The sequence below is a fragment of the Cyanistes caeruleus genome, chromosome 2 (assembly GCF_971803275.1).
Source record: "Cyanistes caeruleus chromosome 2, bCyaCae1.hap1.1, whole genome shotgun sequence".
NCBI classification, from domain to species: domain Eukaryota; kingdom Metazoa; phylum Chordata; class Aves; order Passeriformes; family Paridae; genus Cyanistes; species Cyanistes caeruleus.
The window spans coordinates 41,229,397-41,253,048 of NC_141702.1; the positions used below are offsets into that span (position 1 = coordinate 41,229,397).

Sequence of the window (23,652 nt, forward strand, 5' to 3'; positions counted from 1 at the left end):
GAAGTGTATATTTAAAAATCCTCTAACGATTATACAAAAAAATAACACAAACAGGATAAGCAAAACACTTCCTTTTTCTATGGACATGTTAGCATCAAATAACAAGAAAAAGAAACTAAGAACTCTATTTACAGATGCAGTCTCCTCTTTGAGATGCACTGCCCATTCACATTTGACATGTGACATGATGCACCTGTGCCTCAATAGCATAACCAGGACAATTTTTACAGAGTGATGTCTAATGAAGAGTCCTTGCTATTACTGCAGATGGCAAGGAAAACAGCTTCTGCTGCTGCTTCCTGACCTTGTTGAAAAATAAACTCAGTCTTGGGGGATACTGTAAGACTGACAAATTTTGGAATGTGTATGGGCAATGGAACTTACAGAAAAATTAAAAAACATCTCTAAGGGTCTAAAGGGAACTATTATTTTTTCTCCCAGAGACTGCCCACTCACACTCTTGGTGAACTGTAGCAGTGTTGCTTAAATCCTGAAGAATGTCTGCATGTGCAGTTGGAAGATGTAGGGGCGAGCTTTAAAATATCAGCTGCAAATCCTGGTAAGTAGGGTATTTAAAACATCATTGGAAGCTTCCTTGGTCAGTCTAAAGTATATGCAATAGATGAGGTCTTTGAGTGTCTATTTCTCCACAAAAAGCATGCACATAGCCTGAAACTTGGATAGAATCTATGAAACAAATTTAACTATTTGGAGTGCAGCAACAGGTCCAGCAGAACCACAAAACTGAAATAGAAACAGCAGTTTTCTTCTGTAAAGTACTGGCCAGTTTTATGAAGATTGACTGCTGTCTCAGCTTTCTGAATACCTTTCAACTTTCTGAATACTGGAATGGGTATGAGCCAAAACCTTCATATCAGACATGAAATTAAAGGAAAAAGTCCAGGAAGAACTATTCCCAAACTCTAATTGAGCTGCCTATAACATATATATTTTTCAGTAGATGCCTGTATAACAAAATTCCTTCTCAACTATAATTCAGTTGCACCTGTTAGATAATGACTCCTTTGAGGGAAAGAACACCTTGTATGATTCCTCCATGATCCAGGCATTCTGCTATCTACTTTGGTGGCAACAGTTGAAGGGTTGTTTCTATATGTCACTTACACATACAAATATCTATTCCAGAAGGTCCAGAAGGAGCCGTGTGGCAAAAATGGAAGTGGATTTGCCTGTCTAAGAGTACTGTGAAAAGCAGCCTGGAAGTTTGTGAACAGAATCATTCCTCACAAGCTTTAAACAAAAGCCTGGTTTACCACCACAGGGAGAATCTCTACAGAGGATATGAGGGAAGCTAAAATGATGGCATTGCTGATAAACAAAGATCATGTGTTGGTTACACATTAACAAAGATTCAGTACTGGTCTTTGCTGTACTCCAGTCTCTTCCCCATAAGGCCTGAACCTCACAAAGAGGAAAAAAGACATTTTTAATGGCTATAAGAATCTGTCTCTACCTCAACATCAGTCCTTTAGAAGCTATTATGGATGGCATTATTTTAGAACATTTCAAGAAGCCTTAAGAAATCTACTGGGAAGCTAACATAAACAGACAAACTTTTAGCCATCTTGTAGCAAACCAAATTACACCATTAAACAAAACTTACTAACGAGTTCTCAAAGGAATCTTATGTCAGCCAAAATTAATATTTTACAAATAAAACCAACTGAAGAAAAATGCCATGGTCTGCTGTACAGCTTGCTATATTTGTATACACACATGAAAAATATATCTCAAAATACTTCGCATTTAAGAATTATAACTATTTTGAAAATAAAGTAATTTCTCTGTAAGTCCCCCTAAAGGAACAGTGGTTGGCAAAAAAAAGGAACAAATGTGAAAAACTGTCAGGAAAAAAAAAAATGTTGTTTAAGGGGCAAAAACAATTTAATTTTTCTAACTGGTCCATTTTAATCCCATATGGAATTGAGAAACACTTGAAATTTTGGACAAGGGTTTATGACATGGAATACCCACTATAAAGTATTTGCTGGTTCTACTTTTCAAACTTAAAATTTTTATAGCAGTTTGGAGAGAATTTTGTCTGTTTCGCATCTAAGCCTGACTTTAATATTACTTGAGATTAAACTTTTAAAATTAAACCTCCCCTAAATTATGATTAGTTTTTATTATTATTGGGTTATTATTAAAGAATTAGGGAGGATATACACTATGTATGTAGCACTAGTAGAGCTTTGTCCTTTGCTTCAATGTCAAAAGAAACTTGGGCTAATCATGCTCATTTAAAACACAAAACTACAAACTATTCCCATAATTGCCCAAAGAAATGTCCACTTGAAATTGTGGGTACTTCAAACAGAATTGTGTTCTGAATAATAGTGGTAAGATATAACAACTTAGAACTTAATCCTCAGTCTTTTACATTTACGTAATCAGAACTGAGTAACTTGGTAGGTATCTCATGCTCCAAACATTCAGCTTATTAATTCAAATACAAATCATATGCAAATATTATTAAACTAATAAATGCAAAGTCTGCTTGTCCTTGTTGGCTCCTATTTCAAAACCTTCAGAGGCTTATTCTGAAACATGAAATTCAAAGACTCCTAACAGAAAACCCTTTTCCAGCAAGTGAAGAAGCTTCAGTTACAGTTCTTTTTGGAACAGCAGTGGCTCCCAGGACATGGGAAAACTATTCATATTAATGCAAGTCATTTAGGGCAAGCTTCCTGGTGCACATTCTAATTGTGGGTGAGATTACTACAGTAAACCAGCGCAAGGTACTAGAGTACTCTACTAAATAATAATAACTTGGATATGAAATGTTTCTATTAGGTTCAAGAAAACATTAAATAGAGGTTATACAGCTAGAAAAGCACCATCAAGTTGAGATATGCTTTAGTAATAGTGGTTTATCAGCACATTTTCTATTTTAAAATCCATCCAAAACAGGAAGGATAAAGATGTTATGATTTATCTCTGAGAAATCCCACTTAAATTTTTGGCAAAGAGCAAACAAACACAAACAATATAATCTAGAAACCTATACTTTTTGGTAAATAACATTTATAGTTGTATAACCATTGATAAAACTGTTGATATATAAATATTCATACAGTATTCAACTTGGATTTTGTATTTCTGATTCCTGCATTTTGCTGTGTTTTGACCCTAAATTATCACATAAATTCCTAGTAGAAGATTTGCAATAATTAGAAAATCTAGTCTTCAAAATCTAGAAAATCTGAACATCGACCAGAAAAACCTGTTTTGCTGCAATGGTATACTATAATCAGGACCATTAGTGCCGAGTGAAATAAATAATTCTGCATTCAGAGCAGGTGCTGAACTGAGTGAATTAAATATAATCTAGTAAACAGTTTGAAGAATACAGATAAAAGAGAATATTGAATGGCTGTTTATTATTTAGCCATCATTCATGTTTTGCAGTAAACAAAAGAAGATTAAAAAAAAGAAAATGTAAATAAAGATTATATTGTTTGAAAGAAAATAAAAAATAAGCCTTTCCAATAGCAGTGTTTACTATCTAAATGTTTGACTTTACAATCTTTATGTTTTTAAAACAAAGATGTTGGCAGAAGCTTTCTTTACTTTTTTATATCATTGATTTATTTCATTGATATGCATGAATCCATTGCAAAATGATTGGTTCTGCAGTATACCTATCTATCTAGGAATATAGATGGATGCATGTATATACATAGGTGCACATATTCACACAGATATATATGCATTATATATATACATAAAACATCATATGAGAAAAATGATTTTTCTCTTAAAACACTGAAAGTGATTTGGTTTAGATTTCGGCTCAACATCTATATGTCACAGATGTCCAGCTGTAAACTTTAGAAAGCTCTAGCCCTCTTTTAGTCTTTGTCTTATCTTGGTATCAAAGACTTGCATCATGTGATATATGTTGTCTGGGACCATGGAACTAGCATAAATAAGATATGCAGGAAAAAACAAAGATAAAAGAGTTTGTGTTCTGAAGTTCAGCTCTTGCACAGACGCCTCTATAGCCTTAATGCTGTCACTGCTTTTAATACATAAGGAAATTTAGCATATGCACAACTCTTTCAAGATCTACCCTCAAACGACTCTTTTGTTTTATGAGATTTTTTTTTTTTTTTCCAAAAAAACATCAATAAGATAGAAGCAAAGCACAAATAAGGAAGGTAAAATGATTCTACCTCTCTTTCATCCATCTTCAGCCATTGTTTGGGATCATCTTCTGTGGCTAGGAAGGCTATGAGATCTAAGGCAGTAAGCCTTGTCTGACGTCTAGATGACACAAAAATAAGAACAGGCTTGGCTGGAGAATGACTCCGAATTGCTGTTGAGCAAAACAGAATTTGAGAATTAGACCCTTTGATGACAAAAATGAGAGTTTCTTTTTGCAGTCCCATGAGAGCTGACAGGCCTCCCTGCAGATGACATTGAGGTATGTCTACTGAGCCTCTCTTCTGCTGGATGGATACAGCTGAGGTGAGAATACACCATCTCTGAGCCAAAGGCTGTAAAACTATGCTTAGATGACTCTCAATTTCCCTTCAGCTACTTCAGTGAATACTGTTAGCTAATTAAGAGAACCAGTTATAAAAAAATCCAACAAAACACCACAAAACCTAGACAAGCTTTCTAGACTTCAGGTTTGTGAATTTCTCTATCTCAGCCTAATAAGTCTGTTAAATGTTTTTTTCTATACTGTTGGGGAATGTTGTGTCACACTTAGTGCCATGAAGGTCTAAAATTTGCTTTCTGCCTGACCCAGAGCCCAAACTCATGTCAGTCTACAGAAGATCATTTCAATCTACCAATATCAGAAAACGTAAAAAAAGTAGAAAGTGACTTTTCAACAGCTGCCGTGAAAGTGGGCATTACAGTACAAGAAGAACTTCATTTCTGTGCCAACTAACTAGTCTGATATATTTAAACCAATTAGGTTTCAGGCCTTTTTAAAATAGCATTCTCTTGCTCAGGCTACCTTTGAAGACTTTCAAGTTGCAGTGAAATTTGTATGGTGTCAGGAATAAGTATTGACGTGAAAATGCCAAAACAACCTTGATTGTATCACGTCAAACAAGTCGGAAATAGCGTGTGCAATAAATCATATTTATACATATTTTTTAACATCAATAAGCACTAGAAGTATAAACACGTGGACCTAGAATTTCAGATACTCTCTCTAAACCACTTATGAATCCGTTTGTGTGTTTTCTCATGTAATTCTCATTCAAGCAATTAAATTTATGCATTGTTAATTTCTGAAAACTATTTCATACTGCCTACCAGCACATATTATTCTGCAGTTCATGAATACTAGCCAGCATGTGCTCCTGCATATACACAGGCAACGCAGTTGTGAAATGATTGAAATAGGATAATTCATGTGTATTTATATCTTACATATGCCAATATATCTATATATTTTAAAAGCCCAACATCTAATGGATTTTTGTTGCTTCAGGAACAGGTGTGGCAGAACAGCCCAAGACAGATTTATTGTTCATTAGTGTTTTTGTACAATGCTCTTGTGGAGGTGTAAATAATCCGAGCTGTCAAGATTGGTCTCTAGTCCACAATCAATACTTTGCTTCTGTCATAAGGCTAATTAAAGCAGCTAAAAAGTCCCCTCACAAATGTCACCTCACAATCAACAGCAGTTCACATCACAAAATTTATTTTGGAGGTTATTTTTAATTGATATAATAAATATTCCTTATGTAACAAAAACAAAACATGTTCAAATAACATACAAGAGAGCTTTTCTTAAATCTATACTGCTTGCCAGCTTGGTTAAGAATAAAAAATTGGAAACAGAAGCATATCTGGATGCACTACAAATTTTGAATTTTATGGTTATTGCTTTGAAACTAGAAATTATAGGAGGTTAGCCTGACTTGCAACTTCTGTTCACAATTTTTTTAATGCTTACATGCAGTGGTCCATATGAAAATACCTCAGCAGATTAATAATATGAATGGTTTTATTGCTTTCTAAATTTCAAATATTTTTACACAAATATTTCTTTCTGGTGTCAAACACTAAGAGAAAACACATTTTATTTCCCCTTCACTAACACTTATTTTATTCTTCTGTTCTAAATACATTACATTCCTCTGTTACATGTTGCATTTGCAGCACACTTTATGTTTCAGACAAATAGCTTTGGGCCATTAGCAGAGCAGATTCTCCCAATACATGCCAAGAGTACATACAGTAACACATGTTGCCAATGTGCTGCAAATGAGCTGTGCAAAGTCCATTTTTCTTTTAGAGAAAGAAGGAAAAGGTCTAGGAGCTTGCTGCTTACCCTGAAAAGCAGGTTTGTTCATGCTGGCCATGCGAGGACAGTAGTGCTGGCCAGGGAAGCCCTGAATGTGCACTTCCAGAGGAACCGGGCGCACCGACGGTCGGAAGTTGAACAGACCCATCTACAAGAGAACATTTTTTTTCAAGTTTAATTGTGAATTATCTTACCAATTGCCATTTTGTTTTTCTGCATGACAAATACATATCTGTTTTTGAAAACTTTTTTCATACCTGATTAATGTTTAGCCAGTCAGCAAGGTCTCTGGCATTTGCTAGAGCAGTGGATAAACCAACTACTCTTACTGGCTTCTCAGTGTGAGATGAGATAAAGTTTGTTCGAGACACAATGACTTCCAACACTGGGCCTCTCTCATCCCCTAGTAAATGAAAAGTAAATGGAAAAACAGAGAAAAAGGAAAGGTTCAGATGTCAAAAAGCATATTCACATCATAAGTAACATCACACTTCAAATTTAGCAGTGATTCTGGTCAAAAGCAGTGAAACATGCTCACCTAGAAGATGGATCTCATCTATGATAAGAATGGCAACTTTCTGAACATAGCTTCTGTTCTGCCAGCTTCTGCTGACACCATCCCACTTCTCTGGGGTAGTAACAATCAGGTCAGCTTGGGCAATAGCTCTCATATCAGGAGTCACATCTCCCGTCAGTTCCACAACCCTGTAATCAAGAACGACAGTGGCTTGGATTTACAAAGCATTAAAATATCTTAATGTTAAAATACTTGTCCTTAACTTAAATTCCTAAAAGATGAATGAAAAAAAATTAAGCAAAGTAATTTTGCTTCTTGTCAAATACATTTAACAGGACTTTCAAAATGGTTTTAAGTAAACAAACCTGTGTCTTTGTTTTCCTAGTAAATACCATATAAATACCAAGTACCATTCCTTAGCAAAACCATATAAAAAGAAGAGGACAAATATAAGTCCAAACCAACAGTTAGTTCTTCAAAATGAAGATAACATAATACAGTTATGATGTAATGTGAGTCCTAACATCCTGTCACAGACAGGATGAAAGCTTTCATGGAGGCTACCAAGTTGCTGCCTGCTGTTCTGCATAGACCTCTGGTTTGGCCAAACTGCAGAATGTATTGCATTTGTTGGTGCAGAGATTAGCTTGAGATTACTTTCTGAAGTAATCTCAGTAATTAAGTAATTAAAAGTAATTACTTTTTGGAGAAGTTTAGCAGATTTTTTCCAGTTGTTTTTCCATTACAGCATTTGTGATGACCCATCACTTTAGAAGAATCCATTATAATGGGTTTTAGACTTCACTGACACAGTCTAAATCCAGCTGAACATCAAACAAAAACTGCTCAAAGTAATGTGTATATTCTGTTCAAGATTTTAGTCATGAACAATTGTAAATTTCAAGAAAAGAAATATTACCATTAAATATTTTGTCTCATTGCTATGATTACTACATGAATATTGCTGGTAATTTAATGTACACAGAACAGCATCTCTATCTCTTGTGGCATGCTTTGAACTTAACTTAGTAAAAATACTATATTTAGAAAAGGTGAAGGCCCTAAATAATGCATGCTATGCATAAAAGTTTTAATTCAGGACACTCTAATTTTGGAGAGCATCAACATGACTGATATACCTTCTAGATCATAAAGTAATGGCGGAACTCCAACACCTGGGAAGACCAGCAGGAAATTAATGTTACCAAGGAATAAAATTTTACTAATTTATGAATGAAGGACGTTGTGTGACTACTATTATACAGTTCATGCAAGTCCTGTATGTTCCTTGCAGCTGAGGTTTCTAAGGAGAGCTTATTTTGACATACATTTTCAATTTCCAAGGATATTGTGGAGTGAAACCTGAGCTTCATATTTTTTATACTGGCAAGCAATGAGAACAAAAATACCTGGGTATCAAAGTGTATCCCTTTCTTAGTTTTAATTTTGATCTATCACTTTTGATCTATCATTTTGATCTTAGTTTTGATCTTTCAGAGACTATTGATAGAACTATTCTCATACTAGAAATTTGAAGGACAATATTAATATTTATTAATTATTTATTAATTATGTTATTAAATTTAATAAATTTTAATTTATTATAAAAACCCTTTTTGAAATACTCATAAGTATTTTGAGATTTTATTCATACTTGATGAGTTGTTCTTTTGCTTCTCATTTCTCTGATTAGGTAAGGAGAAACATACTTTTTACCAAGCTGTTCTTCAATCCTAACTTTCCAGTCCTCAATCCTCTCACGGACGAGTGCTTTTAAGGGTGCAATATACACTGCCTGCAAAAGAAAAGGCACAAAACTGGAAGTTAAGCAAGACACATTTATTAAAGTGTACCTACAACACATGGTATTTGTGAGATTTGAACATACTCAAAACCTATAAAATAATCTATAAAATAAACAAGGTCTGAGTTCCTGAAATTACCTACAACAGGATTATATTTAAAACAAACATAATGCCTGAAAATATGGGGTTTTTTTCTGAGCAATTAATAAACAAATTCAGATAAAGAATAATTTTTTGAAATGGAAGTATTTATTACATCTTTTAAAATCAAAACCCACTTATGAAAATAATGTGGTTTTTTGCCATGACTATAAAATCTGCACGTTAACATTCTGGAATACAAAAAATCTGAATTTCTAGCAAGAAATAACTTACCCAGATTCTATTTATGTCATTAAATTATAAAACCATTATATATTAAATAAAAGAGCTGATTATCTTAAGGAAAATATCACAGGATTTTTTCTCAAAGAAGCCTGCAGTGCAGAGAGGAATACGCTCACATGTACAAAACATATTTACTTATAGATTTATGGTTAAAAATTCTAAAGCTCTTGAGCATGAAGAAACTGCTACATAAAGAGTTCACATACATTCTTTGAAATATATCGCCAGGCTTCCAGCTTTATTAAAACCTAAAACATATATTCCTTTGAAAACTGGCTATTTTTTATGTCTCACAGATAAGTTGAAGGTGTATGAGTGACTTGTTTACCTCTCTTGACCTAACAAATTACGTGAAGATATTTAAATTTAAAGATGATTAAGGAATTTATGTACACAATTTCTGTTAATAGAAAGATTATATATTTTTTTTGAATCTCCCAGTCAGACACAAAAATCTTTTTGAAACATTTTAAAGCTAAAGTGTGGTTAACTTAAACAATGTGGCTAAGTCAGAAGCAGATGTATATTCACTTTGAAAACAAAACTCCAAAAGGTGAGTTGTTCAGCTTTTAGGTGACTTAAAATACAGGGGGAGCTGAAACAGAATATTGGCCTGTAGTAATTAATTGCAACTTATTTGTTTAAATAATAGAGAGACTGGGCAAGTTATATTCACATGGAAGGGAACTAATAGCTACAAAATAGTACCACAGCTAGCAGAAGGATATTAAAGACGGAAGTAATGTTAAGGAAGGAAGAAAAGGAAATCCAGCATGCTTGCATGTCATTTTTGTAGATTTAACTCTAGCTGTCAACTGAAAAAAATAAATAGTTGAAATAAAAGCATAATGTACATAATGCACTACCATTTTGTAGCTACACCCAAATAAACTGAAGAAAGTAAAATTCAGTTCCCCACAGTCTTCTTCTAGACTTTTTTATTACTGAAAAAATGCTCAGAACAAAATGATTCTAGTAAACCTGTTTTACAAACCTTTGATGTGGGATACTTGTTAAAAACTCTAAAGATGGCTAATTCAGCTGCAACCGTTTTCCCAGAACCTGTAGGAGCTCCAAGAAGAACATTGCAGTCTGTGTGATAAAGGGTATGGAATATCTGTGTCTGAATAGGGTTGAAGTGTGTGAATTTGTACAGGACTTCATATTCACGATGTCCCAAGGCTGTGATAGGCAAAGGCTGAAGATCCAGAAGCTCTAAAACCACAAAATAGTCGTAAGTGCATGACAAGAGATGCTGTGACATGACATAGCTTGTTATGAAGATAAATATATTAACCAGTAATTTAGTAGGAAACAATTTACATTGGAAAATGTTTTGCTTAGTATCTCATATGACAGAGAATACACATTTAGGTAATTGTTCACTTTGATAAAGAAAAATGAGAAGTTGTTTTTATAGCTCTGAAATATTTCTGCAATTTTTTAAGCACACTGATAGCTGTGAACCAGCTATTTGCATATATTAATATTTTTCTTATACCTGTTTTTACCCACTTGTAGTAAGTTCTAAACTCACTGTATTAGATCCTATGTATGTCCAGCTTCTTATGACAACAGAATGTGGAGTATTTCAAGTTCAAGGGAAAAAAATCTATTTAAGAAGGAAGGATTCTTTGGAGTTTCCACATTGATGTAATAATACAAATCAGATGAGTACAGCTAAATTTTGCATCTTATCCTTTAAATGTATAATTAAAGACATAATCTTAGCAAATAAACAAGCAGCTTTTCAATATATGATTCAAAATATATCTTGAGGGCATCTGCTATCCAAACAATTAGAGATTGTGGAATTTGGAAGATGATATATATAACCAGATTGGATTTGGAATCCTACCAAATTAAGGAGACTGCAGTGATTCTGCTATGCAGATGCTTGCTTTGAAGTTTGTTGGGTTTTTTTTGTGGCTGGAGGTCTCCTTGTCTTTTCAGGGTGCTTCACATTAAGGTATGATATGGGAGTCATAAAATCTACTGAGGCAATGATGCCTAATATTCTTCACATGCTTTTCACTGATACCTTATGGCTGTTTTATCATTCCCACTGTAACAGTGATTTCTTGGGCTCTGTTGAGGAGAAAGAAGGGGTTTTTTTGCCTAGCAGAGCCTCTACGTACTTCATTGTTGAGTGGGAACCAGATGGGAATTGAAATCAATTACCATAAATCCTGGAGTCTCCATAACTGGTGATGTGTAAATATCTTTCTGTTTCTTCTGAATGGTAGTCAGTGATCAGTCAATTAGATAAAAAGGTTACACATGCTTTTCCAGACAGCGTAGGTACAGTGTAACAATAGCTAAACACTTCACAAACACATGTGAATTTATGCATGCCAAAGGACAACACCGTATGAGAACTGTGCATTTCTGAAGGCACTCAGCAGACTGCTAGATGAGCCAAATGTAATTACAGAGGAAAGGTTTTACAATGACATCACGCCCAATGAATGTATAAAGCAATTTATGTATCCAGAAAAAAAAGAAGCAAAACACAAACATATGCTTCTGTGCCAAGCATTAAAAAGGAGGGAGAGGGGAAGACCACAACTTGATGAGATGAAATGTGATGTTCAGTGCTGCAACAGTACTTGCTATGATAAACATACCTCAGCAAAAATAGTAAAACTTTTCATATTTTCAAAATTTTAGCATTGTTTGTTCTTTGCTGAATGCCATTTACTAGACAGTCAAAGATTGCTTTTAGCCAGTCCAGAAGAAAGGTAATTCTTGCAAGCACTAAGCTAAGACATACCGTAACACAGAGATTTGCTTAGTTTTATATGACAGGTTCAGCTTTTTTATGGCTTATAGAAAATCTGGAGTAACTGAAGGCTGGTATTTTATTGAGATGAAACCAAAATTCCTGCATTTTGTTCAGGAATTGAAAAGCTTAGAAAGCTGGAGAAGAAATATCGCAATGCGAAATTCCAAAAATTTTTCTTCGATGAAGCAGAAGTAAGAGTTTTATTGCACTACCATATAAAAACCCCCAAACCAATATGAGCAATATCAATTAAAGCAAAATTATCAAATTTGAAGTTACCTGTGTGTGGTGGATGTCTCTCTGGAAGAATCAAATGTTGAAAATTTATGATACATACAGCCTCTGCTCCTAACCATCTATCGGACACAGCTCGAATGTAATATTGAGAAGGAAGAGGTTCAAAAATTGGGATTGTGAACACCAGCAGCTGAGGTTCTTTAGTAATGACCTAGTGCAAACATGTAGAGGATAATTACTGCACAGAAAAATCAGTAACTTGATAGTTTGCCTCACTTCCATAAGCATTGCTAACACAAAACAATAAAATATGTGTGCAAATGTTTGTATCTTGATAAAATATTTTACTTCCCAGAATGAATTCTTTTCTGTAGTCTTCAAAACATAAAAATAAGGCTGGGTCTTCTTCTGTTCTTTAACAGACAAAATCATTACAGTCTTTCTATATCATCTGAAAATAACTGTCCCATCAAAGCAGGAAGAGAAAAAGGGACAGTTGAGCTTAGAAAACATTGTGGAAGTCCAAGCTGATCAAAGACATCTGAATTTGAAAGCTGTACAGCTGACTTGAAAATCTGCTCAGGTCAAAATACTGTTTGACCTGACAAATCCACATCTCACTAACTCTGTTCTCCTCTTGCTATGACATTCTGAATGAAGCCCATTACCTGTTTCTTTTGAATGATGAAGTACTCAGAATGATAAATATGATCATTAGTAGGGTCCTCTACCCAAATCCACCAGGGCTCTCCAACACTGCCATGTACCTTTATGAGTAGAAAAGATATCTTTGTTTTAGTTCTAACAAGATTCTCTAGATTTGCTAGAAACAGTGGATGTATTTCTGAATGACACAGGCTCATAAAGGAATACAAGTACAGAAATCAGGGGTAACAGAAAAATAACATTTTTAATCTGATCAGTCTGCTAATAAGAGTTTGCTTAAGGTACGTATAATATAAATGGACATGATACAAATGCAACTGAATGTAGTGCCTCAGCTGTTTATAAATTTACTGAACCCCAAGGGTTCCCTCTAGGCTCCTAGGAAATAACATATTCTCTTTACTCCTCCCTGTACTTTTGCCTTTGGGTTCTGTATAGAGGATTGTTGTTTGCAGCTGTCTGCTCATTTTCAGTCAAAAACATTCTCTCAGGAAAAAAACTGGACACCGAATTGTGACATTCCTCTCTTCTCTCTCATCCCCTCTCCTCTAGAAAGATACAGTAAGTGCATTCAGAAGGCTGTAGATGTAGCCATTGTTACAGGTGAAGTGAGAAGAACATAAATAGAGCTGTCACTTGATTTCCCTGCCATCTGGCAACATGTCTTTTTAAAATTAGATTTTTATTTGCTTTGTTGCGTACCTTACCTTGCAATGCCAGAAATCATAGCTAAGTATGACACTAAATTAAGATTTTTTGTTTCTTTATCAGAATAAATAATCTTTGCTAATATACAAGCATTTTACTTAAATATCTCAGAAAATAAGCAAAATGCATGGTAAAGGAGTATGGAAGACATGCTACTAAATGAATGCAGATTTCTGGTGTTTCTGAGGAGGACTGTGATAAGTTGCAAAACCAGGAGATGAAAAAAAAAGTTGGAATTTTTCCTAAACTTGATAGAAAAAAAGACAAAGTGCATAGTTGTTTCTAATGGTAATTTTAATGCTCCAGGAATCTGGTATTGATTCACACAGCACACATTATTTTCAGCATAATTCATTACTGGGTCTGTGTGAGAAAACAGTCTGTTCTGGTTTGTGAGGACAAAACTATGCACAAAGAATAAAACTAAGGTACTTTTCTTTCTTTTTTACCACAGTTGCACAACAGACAAATAGATGGACAGTCATTCATTTTTATTACATTTGCATTTCACTTGCAGCTTCATTGGGAACTGAAGCTGTGAAACTGAAATGATACGCAGGTGGTATCTTGAAAAGTGATGGTGAAACTATTTCATCATGGTTTAGGAGCATTTAAGAAAGATAAGAAGAATTAAGAAAGGCAATTAAGTTCAAAGCTCAGAAATTTTATTATTAATTTTAATACCAATCTAATTTTGGAAAGTCCCATGAAAAACCTGCATGGGGAAAGTAGGACAATCTGGGAACAGGAAACACAACATCTCCAATAATGAATCTCAAGAACTCTGGGGACTCTTAAGAACTTGGACACACCTGTATTTTGGGCAACCATCACCCTAAAACTATATGTCTGATATATGACTCAGCTAATTAATACTACTTGCATTATTCTGCATTCCTGCTGGACTCCTGGATGCATTAAGGTTTAATTGCTCTGTCTGGGTATGTTTATAGTCCTTTGTTTCTAACCATAGAATAAAGAATCTGGGATTGGCTCACATGCTTTTACTGAACTTAAGGGCTCCCTGTACTGAAAACTAAAAATGATGTCATATATCACGACTACAAAAATGTCTCTTCTTTCTCTTGTAACGTCAAGAGCAAAGTTTGTGATGAGATTGTTATAGAATTAATTATCCAGGTAAAGGGACAATCTTAAAACTATGAAATGTTAGCCAAGCAGGGTATTTCAGCTAAGCACGGTATTTAAAGTTTCCATAACTGATTTTATTTGATTACTGCAATTCTTTAGATGGAACTTTTTAGCAACTCACTTTTAAACTTTTTAGTTTAGCAACTAACTAACTAACTAACTAACTAACATTTGAACTAAATACCAATTACAGGTATACTGGTAAGTTTCTATAGCCATCTCCTGAGAAGCTTGTTAAAACAATGTGAAGATAGAGAAGCAGTTTCAAATGTCTATGCTTGAATTTGAGACAGTTATTCATTTTCAGAGACTATTAAAATCTAACAGCTTTTAGTTATTTACTGCGATAGAAGCTTCATTTACTGAAGAAACAGGAAAATCAACACCACATTACAGAAATAAAAAAAAAAAAATCCAAGTTTTTATGATTACCAATAAACAAATTCACATAAAAACATCTCCACAAACTAAATTGATAAAACAGTCACAATGTTTCCAAAGCAATCATCAGAAAAACTGTGTAAAGAGGTCAAGGCAGAAAACAGACTTGTGACAAAATTTTGCTCTAAATTTAGAAGTTCAGAATCAAAACAACAGTATAATTTTGTGTGGATCCCTTTTCAACTAGTAAAGATACAGAACCTAGTTTTTTTAGAAAAACCTAACAATGGATTGAGAAATTACTTTGTATTAAGGTAACGTTTAATAGGAAGAACAGTAATTTTTTTTGTCTTTAGCAGATTACAGGTAAAGTGCATGAAAGACTGAACAACAAAATCTTGTTTCAATCCTAAAAGACAATGCTTTACTTTCCTTCTGAAGCACTGCACATAAATAAGGCAAAAAATATTCATGTTATAATTCATGTTAGGAATCTATTCAAATATTTCTTCAATAAATCTAGATGGCAAGCAAAATCAAACTTTCTATATTTGGATTGCTAATCTCCCATTTATAAGATAATTTGGTGAAACCTGCACAAGAAGATAAAACACTTTTCATCAGGGAAAATAAATTCTAAAGTTATTTAAATATTTGTGGAATAAAACTCTCATTTAATTATGACTAAGGTAAACTGGTAATCTAAGGGATTTTAAAATTATTTTTTGATAAAAGAACAGATACTTAATATCCACATTTAAAAATAATTTATCTTAAGCATAAATCTCCTAAGTCCAAAAGCAGAAAATTATGTTTGCCCATGGAGGTATCTTTTCTTTCCTGTAGAAAGTTTCAGAAGTAACAGCAACAATACAATGCCCCCATGTGGACATTTCTATTTCATTTAGATTTATCTTAAATGTATTTCTAATGAACAGATTCTGAATCAAAGGACGTGCGTATAGCTAAATGTGCGTCTGGTACAACTCCTTTCATATAAATTTGCTCTATAAAATAGAGATGAGCACAATTCCAAACACATCTCAGATTTTTTTGTTCAGACAAGTCCCAGCAGAAAAAGGTACTGATATTGTGACTTTATATTTGGGAAGCCAGGAGGAATAGGAGAACCTGGCATATAAGAACTGCATTTCAAGGCTTTTCCATGTTTGACGTTCATTCATAGGTCAGAGAGCCATTCATGTTCCCCTTCTCTCACTTCTCCTTTCTGGGCACATCACTCTAATCTGTGTGACTAATGTGAATACCCAGTATTAAGCATTTGCCTCAACCTGTTATACACAGTCCAATATCACAAGGATTAACAGAAATGAAAAGATGATCTTTGCCTGCTTTCTTCAACAAAAGTCATAAAGGTCATCCCATTCCTATTATCAAATTTGCTTTTTAGCCAAAATAAAGACTTTTTTTTTTAAAATCCAAACAGCTATGGACTCCCAGTGATCATCTTTTACTGAAGCTAAAGTAACGCTTCTCATCTTGCCTCCCCCTCCCTCTTGGTTTACCTGGTCATTCCATGTGAAGTCAGGAGCGATGTTCAGCCGAACTCGGAGCACAGTGCGGGTGATTGGCTGGATCGTTGCTTCCATTATGATGGAGGGTATTTGATGGACACACTGTTTTACCTTTAACCCAATTTTCACATGATGCAGCATATGACCTGCCAAGAAAACATAAGGTGTAACCAATTTACATTTCCAGGAAAAAGCGTACAACTCTGACTTTCAAATAGGCTTTTAGAGAGAAGTATTATTGCTTGCTTGTTTTGCTCCTGGGTACGTAAATGTCTGACTCTCTTGACCTGGCATGTCTGAATATTTTGTAATACTTAACTTGAATTAGCAATTTAGAACCTTAAAAAATCAGTATTAACCCCCCCCCCCCCCCCCCCCACTTTGGCTATAACTAAGGGGTTAAAATAACTGTTAAGAATTCACAGTGAAAACATGTCAAGCTAGCTCCCTCTCCTTCCCTGACTTTTTGATCAGGCTCTTACAAAGCCATGTAGCTCTTTTTTAAAGCACAAATACTAACTTTTTACTTAATTCAAACTTCTACAATTTTTGTGTAGTGATTTAGTGATTCAAAGCAGAGAGAAGGATTTTCATAAAACTGAACAGATACTTAATGGGTTAAAAATGCACATAAGTAAATATCTCATAGCAGTTCTGAGCCGTCAGAATATACCAGTGTCTAACTGAGACAAAGAAAAATTAAAAAAAATAAATGTTGCAATATTTTTTTATTTTTTTATTGTAATCATGATAACTAAAGCAATAAAGTGATTCTATTTATTTATAAAAATGTCCTACTTGTATTTTACAGCTCAAATCTCTATTCCCTTGCTCTTCATTTTGAATATAAAACAAAGTATGTAACAGTAATTTCTTTTTTTACTGAAATTATTCCACCTTCTAGCTTATTTAGGAAAAAATACGGCTTATTTACTAAATTTTCACTGAAATTGTTAATGTAATTATGAGGAGCATATTTTAGATTTTAAGTGTGATGGTCATAAATACTCCCTGTTGAAATCTACCTTATCAATTGCTACTGATACTTTCAGTTATTGTTATGTAGTTCTGTGCATACTTGTCCATTTTAAAAAAACATTAAAAAAATTAAAAAGGAGAAGTCCTATTATTTGCATTATGTGCAAAGTGAAAAGGTGATACAAACCTTTTCTTGCAATTATGAGATATTTATGAGCATAGCATCTTGAAACTGCTTTTTTTATATATTTATACTGACTTTTCCTTTTCAGTTTTTCTTATTTAATAAACTGGCAGCTGTATTTGTCTCACACAGGTGTTTATACTCTGCAGTAATGAACAGTGACCCTGCTTGAGAATCAAACCCCTAACCAAAAGTTTTAATACATATTTAATCAGTTTAATTTGCAGTCAGCAAAATAATTGCATCTCCAACAAGTGGGCTATTAAAAACCAAACCCCTTATGTTGGTACACTTTGATGATATATGCAGAGTTACAGCATACTTGCACAGTGACTAGCTTTTGCAATTAGAGGTAAAACTTCAGAAATCATGTTAAATAAAGGCAGATGACAAATATTCAAAGATATGACTCAAAAAAACATGTAGGCAAGTATAATTTTTTCACGGCAAAAATGACCTTCTTTATCACAATGTGTGAGGTGAACTGTGCTTGTGCAGCACAGCACTGAGGTTCTTTTACACTTTTGTGGCAGGGGAAAATAAGGCTCCTCTCCCAGCTTCTACAAAATATGGACTTTTACTAGTCACACTATGAGAAACCATCAATGACATTTAAGAAATACTAAACCCTCTAAACAAAAGCTGACTAAGAAAATAGTCATGTCAAAAAAAAAAAAAAAGGAAAAAAGAATAAATTCTGCATTTTCTAAAATCTTTGTCATCTGCATTCTGAAAATAGAGGGACTGTTTATCTCAGCTAACACAGTGATTTCTTGGCTTTCTGGAAACTCAAGAGAGAGAGGCCAGACAGGAGTGTGCCAAGTAACTTCTTCACAGGGATACACAGATCAACTTTCTTTGATATTTATAAGGCCGAAGAACATGAAATACCATGTACGGTCAGCAGTGACCTGCTTTCACAGTCAAATCCCATGTCTCATCTACTTTCAAATTAAGTTAATATAAACCAAAACTAGACAAATTGCAGGTATATATAGATAAATTTACATCTTGTCAATACTGGTTCAAATGCATTGAAGGAAGCAAAATTGGTTTTGTATTTTTAAACAAAATTTCCTCATTCTCAAATGAGGGTATGGGGAGAAAGAACAATTAGAAAAAAACAAACCAAACCAAAAACCAAAATCAAAACCCAAAAAATCCCAAAAAACAAACAAACAAAATAAACAAAAAACCCAAAACCAAACTAAAAACAGCTCCACAAAACCCAACAGCAACAAAGTAAAAAATGCTCCACTAATACAATTAATGGAAAAGAACACTAGGCATTAAAAGAGATCACAAATACACAAAACATTAACAGATGTGAATTAAAAAGTGCTATAACACTACTGAATAAAAGATTGTAACGCTAGCACTTCAAATAAAATCCAGTGCTTTTAATACATTTAATATTACTATATGAAAATGCAGTTAAACTAAGCATCTTGAATTTTGTCATAGTCTTTTGGTTTAACTTATTAAATGAAAACATAGCCTCTAATTTTTCAAACTTTCACATATTTATTTAACTTTTTCCAGCCTTGATTAGGTACATAACCAAGTTTTCATAGCTAGGAAAGTAAATCTGCAAATGAAAGAAATATTAAGTTAGATGTGACAGCTTCTAAGCAGTGAGTACGAATGGTATTTTTATTCAAAAATGAGATTTTTTCAAAAATGGCAGTTTTTTTATCAACGGGTTAACAATAGCAGGTGCAACTGAAGTCCAAATAAAAAAATAATACACTATGGAAAAAGAAATGCATTACAAGTGATTTTTTTTTTCTACTTCAACCAGCTGGTGGGCAGTTTATGCACAATAGTTTATACAGACTTACTAGAAATTGTCATTATGTCTATCAGTAGGCTTGTGGATTTTCTCATTATTGGACTGTCAAATCCTTTCAAAAATTCCATTAAGGTTTTGTTGCAGTGACACCAGTGACAATGAATTCTCCATGTTCAATGAAAATTAATGCAGTCTTTCAGAAGAAGGCCATTTACCGATAGCATACCTGGATGTAATAATCTGGTTTTATTCTTTTTCACGTTAATAGTTAAAAAAAAGGCCATATTGTGCCAACTAGCAAAAGCAAATAGATGCCTTTTATAGTGGTGTGTTATGTAAGGTGGGCAGAAAGGGAAGCACAGAGGTCAACATAAATATGTATATATACACATATACAAGTAAACACTTATCAATAGCCATCTCCTTTCCATCTGTGTTCTGTGACTACCAGGACATGGGCTGGCCTTATCCTCAGAGCTGTGCCATTTTACAAGCTGTTGAGACTGGGAAAAGCCTTATTTATTGGACAAACCATATTAATGTGTGGTATGTGGCTCCACGGCTCCCAGACCAGAGTGGGAATATTGATGCACGGCTCAGATTTAGTTCTTACTTGCCCATTGGTTTCTAATAGTTTAAGCAGATCGGCCTTGCTGGTTTTCTCACCTATTTCATCTTTTCTCATGTCCTTCATCTTGTCTATGGTGAGGTTCTTCTCTTCCAGCTTGGAGAGGACAGACGGTGGTAGCACTGAGAACTGCCTCAGAGGGCTGACCCAGCCCCACAGCCGCTTGTCAATGACTTTGCTGAGATTCAGTAGCCGATATGTCATGGCAGGCCAACGTTTCCTCAGGGCAATCTCAAAAAGAGCTCGAACAATGCGAGCTGCATTCTGGAAAGTGAAAAGGGAAAAAAAAAAAAGAAACGCAAAACTGTTGTAATTCTCTCAATATCCTTTGTAAAATGAAAAGGATCCCATAGACTCATCTTTGGCAAAACATAACAATAGATTTTTCTTTTCAAACTAATTTCAAACATTTTTGAAAACTATTTTTTCCATCACTGTCTAGTGGCAGAACTACCTCATGGCTGCATTCTGAAATTATGAAAAGAAACATGTGCAACCAATTAAAATTGTAGTGTCAGGTCTGCCATAGAACTTTGATCACAGTTATGCTAACAGTTCAAAATTCATTGTGTATCAATCTCTTCTGAAGTAAATTCACTTAATGTACCCCCCATATAACAGACACCTGCAAATTCACTTCATATGGAAATTCAAGTTTTGGTTTTTTCTAGTTTATGTTTCTATAATAACATCCCATTTCACACTGAATTTCACAACATTTGCACAGAAGCTTAACAGTAGTGACTTTTTAAAAACATTTTACTATACTCTGAGAACAGTGTATAACCAAACTCTACAAATATGCTTTTGACTTGGAAAAATAATTATTAACAGAAGTTTGAATGAGGTCAGTCTTATCCTGAAAACCTAAGTTATGATATTCTTTTCATAAACTTTTCAAGCTGTATTATGCAGCTATGTTTTTTTGTTGGTTTTTTTTTTTTTTCCTACCAGTACTATGTCTGGATTAGGAATTATGATCTTGATTCATTGAATAGAATATAATCATTCCCTACTGGCTCTGCTATGCCAACAAGAATAAAAAATAGAAAATTATTTGGTTATGATAGGAAGCATATGTTACTAAAGAAGCACATTCCTCTTACTTAGAAAGGATGAATAATTTTCTTAATAGTCAATATCCAAGTAAAAGAAAAAAAAGTCACACTTTGTAGCGCTGGTTCCACAAGTACAGTTTATGAAGGTCTGAGAAGAAGACCATGCTGCCTCACTAAAAATGCTATAAATGAGACAGACAAATAAAAGCAATTGCCTTGAAAGCAAAGATTAAAAGGATTGTACTGAAAATTATTTTCTTGTGCAAGTTCCACAATTTTTATGATGTGCACAATCAAGTCAGAATTTTCTCATTTATACCCATAGGTGCTACAAAATACAAATATTTCTGAAGAAGATTATGCTAGCATGAAAATGTTGCTAAAGACTACATATAATTCTGATTATTTAAATTTCATCTTTAGTACCAAATAAATGCAACTTTTAGATTAACTCTTTCCAAAGCAGTTTTGCAAGGATGAGGGAAAAATAATTCCATGCAACATCTTTGCTGACTGTTAAAAAAAGGAAAAAGAAGAGAGAGAGAGAGAGAGAGAGAGAGAGAGAGAGAGAGAGACTAAAAGGTACAAATTTTTTGTGGCCACAGTTGTCTAAATAGATCTCTGTGTCATGTCCTCCTATGTACACGCCTGTGTGGTAACTAAACAGGCTGTGTTACAATCAACCCTTTAGGTGTCAAATGAAGCCAACAAGCAAATACATAGACTGGTATGTAAACCTGCAAATTTTTTTTGCTAGATGACATCTAGCACCAGAACTACAATAGCACATCTTTTGTGAGCAAACCAAGGTACGTGAATCCAACACGAATGATGATTTGCAGAATGAAGTATAAAAATCACACAAAGCATAAAAATAGATTACAACAGTTTTTCACTTCTTTCAGAAGAAAACCCTGAAATTTAGAGAATATAATCTCTGTGCAATCACAGTTAGAGCAACTAAATGAAGTAAGACTACAGGGGTACTACAAACAAAAAAGGACATTCATAATTAACAAAAACTGCCGTAGTCTCCCAAGGTAGACTTCTGCAAAACTTTTCTACTCAAGTGTTACAGCTCACATCCATGCACAAGCACAAGGCTTTGATTTTCAAATAAACTTGCACAAAAATGTACAAAAAATACACAGATCAGGGCCTACCTGCATAATTGTAAATATTTGGTAGAACTAAAACAGCACAAGACAGGAACAAATATGTAGAAAATACTATTTTTACCTGTGCAACATATGCAGAATCTGAAATAAGGGAGAAGCTGTCCATCTCCCCTCTGCTAATGTATGTTTGAAGGAGGATATTAATTTTTCCATAATTGTTTTCCACACCTCCTGGAGCAGGAAGTTCACAGAAATCATTTAGTAAGGTATCTAGCTCTTCTATTTCTTCTTCTCTCACCTAAAACACAATTATACATTATGAAGAGGCAGAAGCAATTTGATAAAAATATTTACATTAAAATCAAATTTTCCTTGTAACATAGTTATATTACTTTTAAATGGAGTCTCTAGTTTTAAGGAGAAAAAAAAAAAAAAGAAGAAAAAAGCAGTAAATCTACATCTTCCACAATATAGCTAATAGACCATAATTGAAACTATCTTAACAGGGACACAATTACATTTTGTTATTCATCACCATCTATTAAGGTTGCCATTGACATACAAAAATTTGATATGCCACAAAAATTGAATCTTGTGACCTTATCATCCTTCATCTGATGAGATTTTATTTTTTATTTGACCAGAGTAAAACTTCTGTCCATCTGGATTAGGGCAATCTTGAATTAACATTAAATGTACTCATTATAGTTACACAGATTGCATGTGGTATAATACATTTTTAAACTCAAAACTGTGAAGTACTATGATTCATCATATTAAAATTTTCACTGTTAATAAGATTAAGTCTTAATATGAGTAAAGAAATATTAATATCTATGGTTTGAATAATGCATAACATTTCACATTCTAACTGATGACCCTTACATGGCAAAACTAGCATAAATCTACATATTCTTTGACTTACTGATGGTCTGTTAGTGTAAAACTTATTTAAAGAGGGTAAATGTTTGGTCCCTGCAGGGAACCATCTGAAAGCAATTTTCATTTGGAACTGACTACCTGACATACAAAAGACCCTAAGACAATTGGGTTAAAATCCCCAACTTCATCGTCACTAGTCCTACAGAAAAGAATGACATGAAGTACAGAACCATCATAGATGATTCCACTTTCAGGGGAATACTACCTACGCTCTGCTTACAACATCATTTTTGATAATTTTTTTCTGCTCTTGCACAGCACAATACAGGTCTAATCCACATCTGTATTTCAGCTACTGCTGAGTTACATATCTCAAAATTCAGAATTTTTAAAGGCATTATGGAAATGTGATTAATTTATCAAAAGTTAAAATTTCTATCACATAGAAGGGAAAATCCTGAGTTATTCTTGTGAAAACCAGTTACTAATTTTAACATTCAGAGCTGCAAGGCAAATGAATCACAGAAATCTGGAAATGATGGTGCAC

General features: G+C 33.9%; 1 protein-coding gene across 7 annotated transcripts in view; it reads right to left on the bottom strand.

Annotated features, from left to right (window-relative positions):
- Positions 1–23,652, bottom strand: part of ASCC3 (activating signal cointegrator 1 complex subunit 3) — a 252,280-nt gene that overhangs the window by 62,480 nt on the left and 166,148 nt on the right. For all 7 annotated transcript variants that reach the window (XM_086876632.1, XM_086876631.1, XM_086876634.1 and 4 more), the window contains 11 exons: positions 22,345–22,521; positions 20,086–20,311; positions 16,457–16,611; positions 12,692–12,790; positions 12,066–12,234; positions 9,996–10,216; positions 8,519–8,604; positions 6,831–6,997; positions 6,550–6,695; positions 6,320–6,440; positions 4,197–4,339 (listed from right to left, as the gene is read on the bottom strand). In XM_086876632.1, the coding sequence (XP_086732758.1) occupies positions 4,197–4,339; positions 6,320–6,440; positions 6,550–6,695; positions 6,831–6,997; positions 8,519–8,604; positions 9,996–10,216; positions 12,066–12,234; positions 12,692–12,790; positions 16,457–16,611; positions 20,086–20,311; positions 22,345–22,521 (1,710 nt within the window). The remainder of the gene's footprint in view (positions 1–4,196; positions 4,340–6,319; positions 6,441–6,549; positions 6,696–6,830; positions 6,998–8,518; positions 8,605–9,995; positions 10,217–12,065; positions 12,235–12,691; positions 12,791–16,456; positions 16,612–20,085; positions 20,312–22,344; positions 22,522–23,652) is intronic.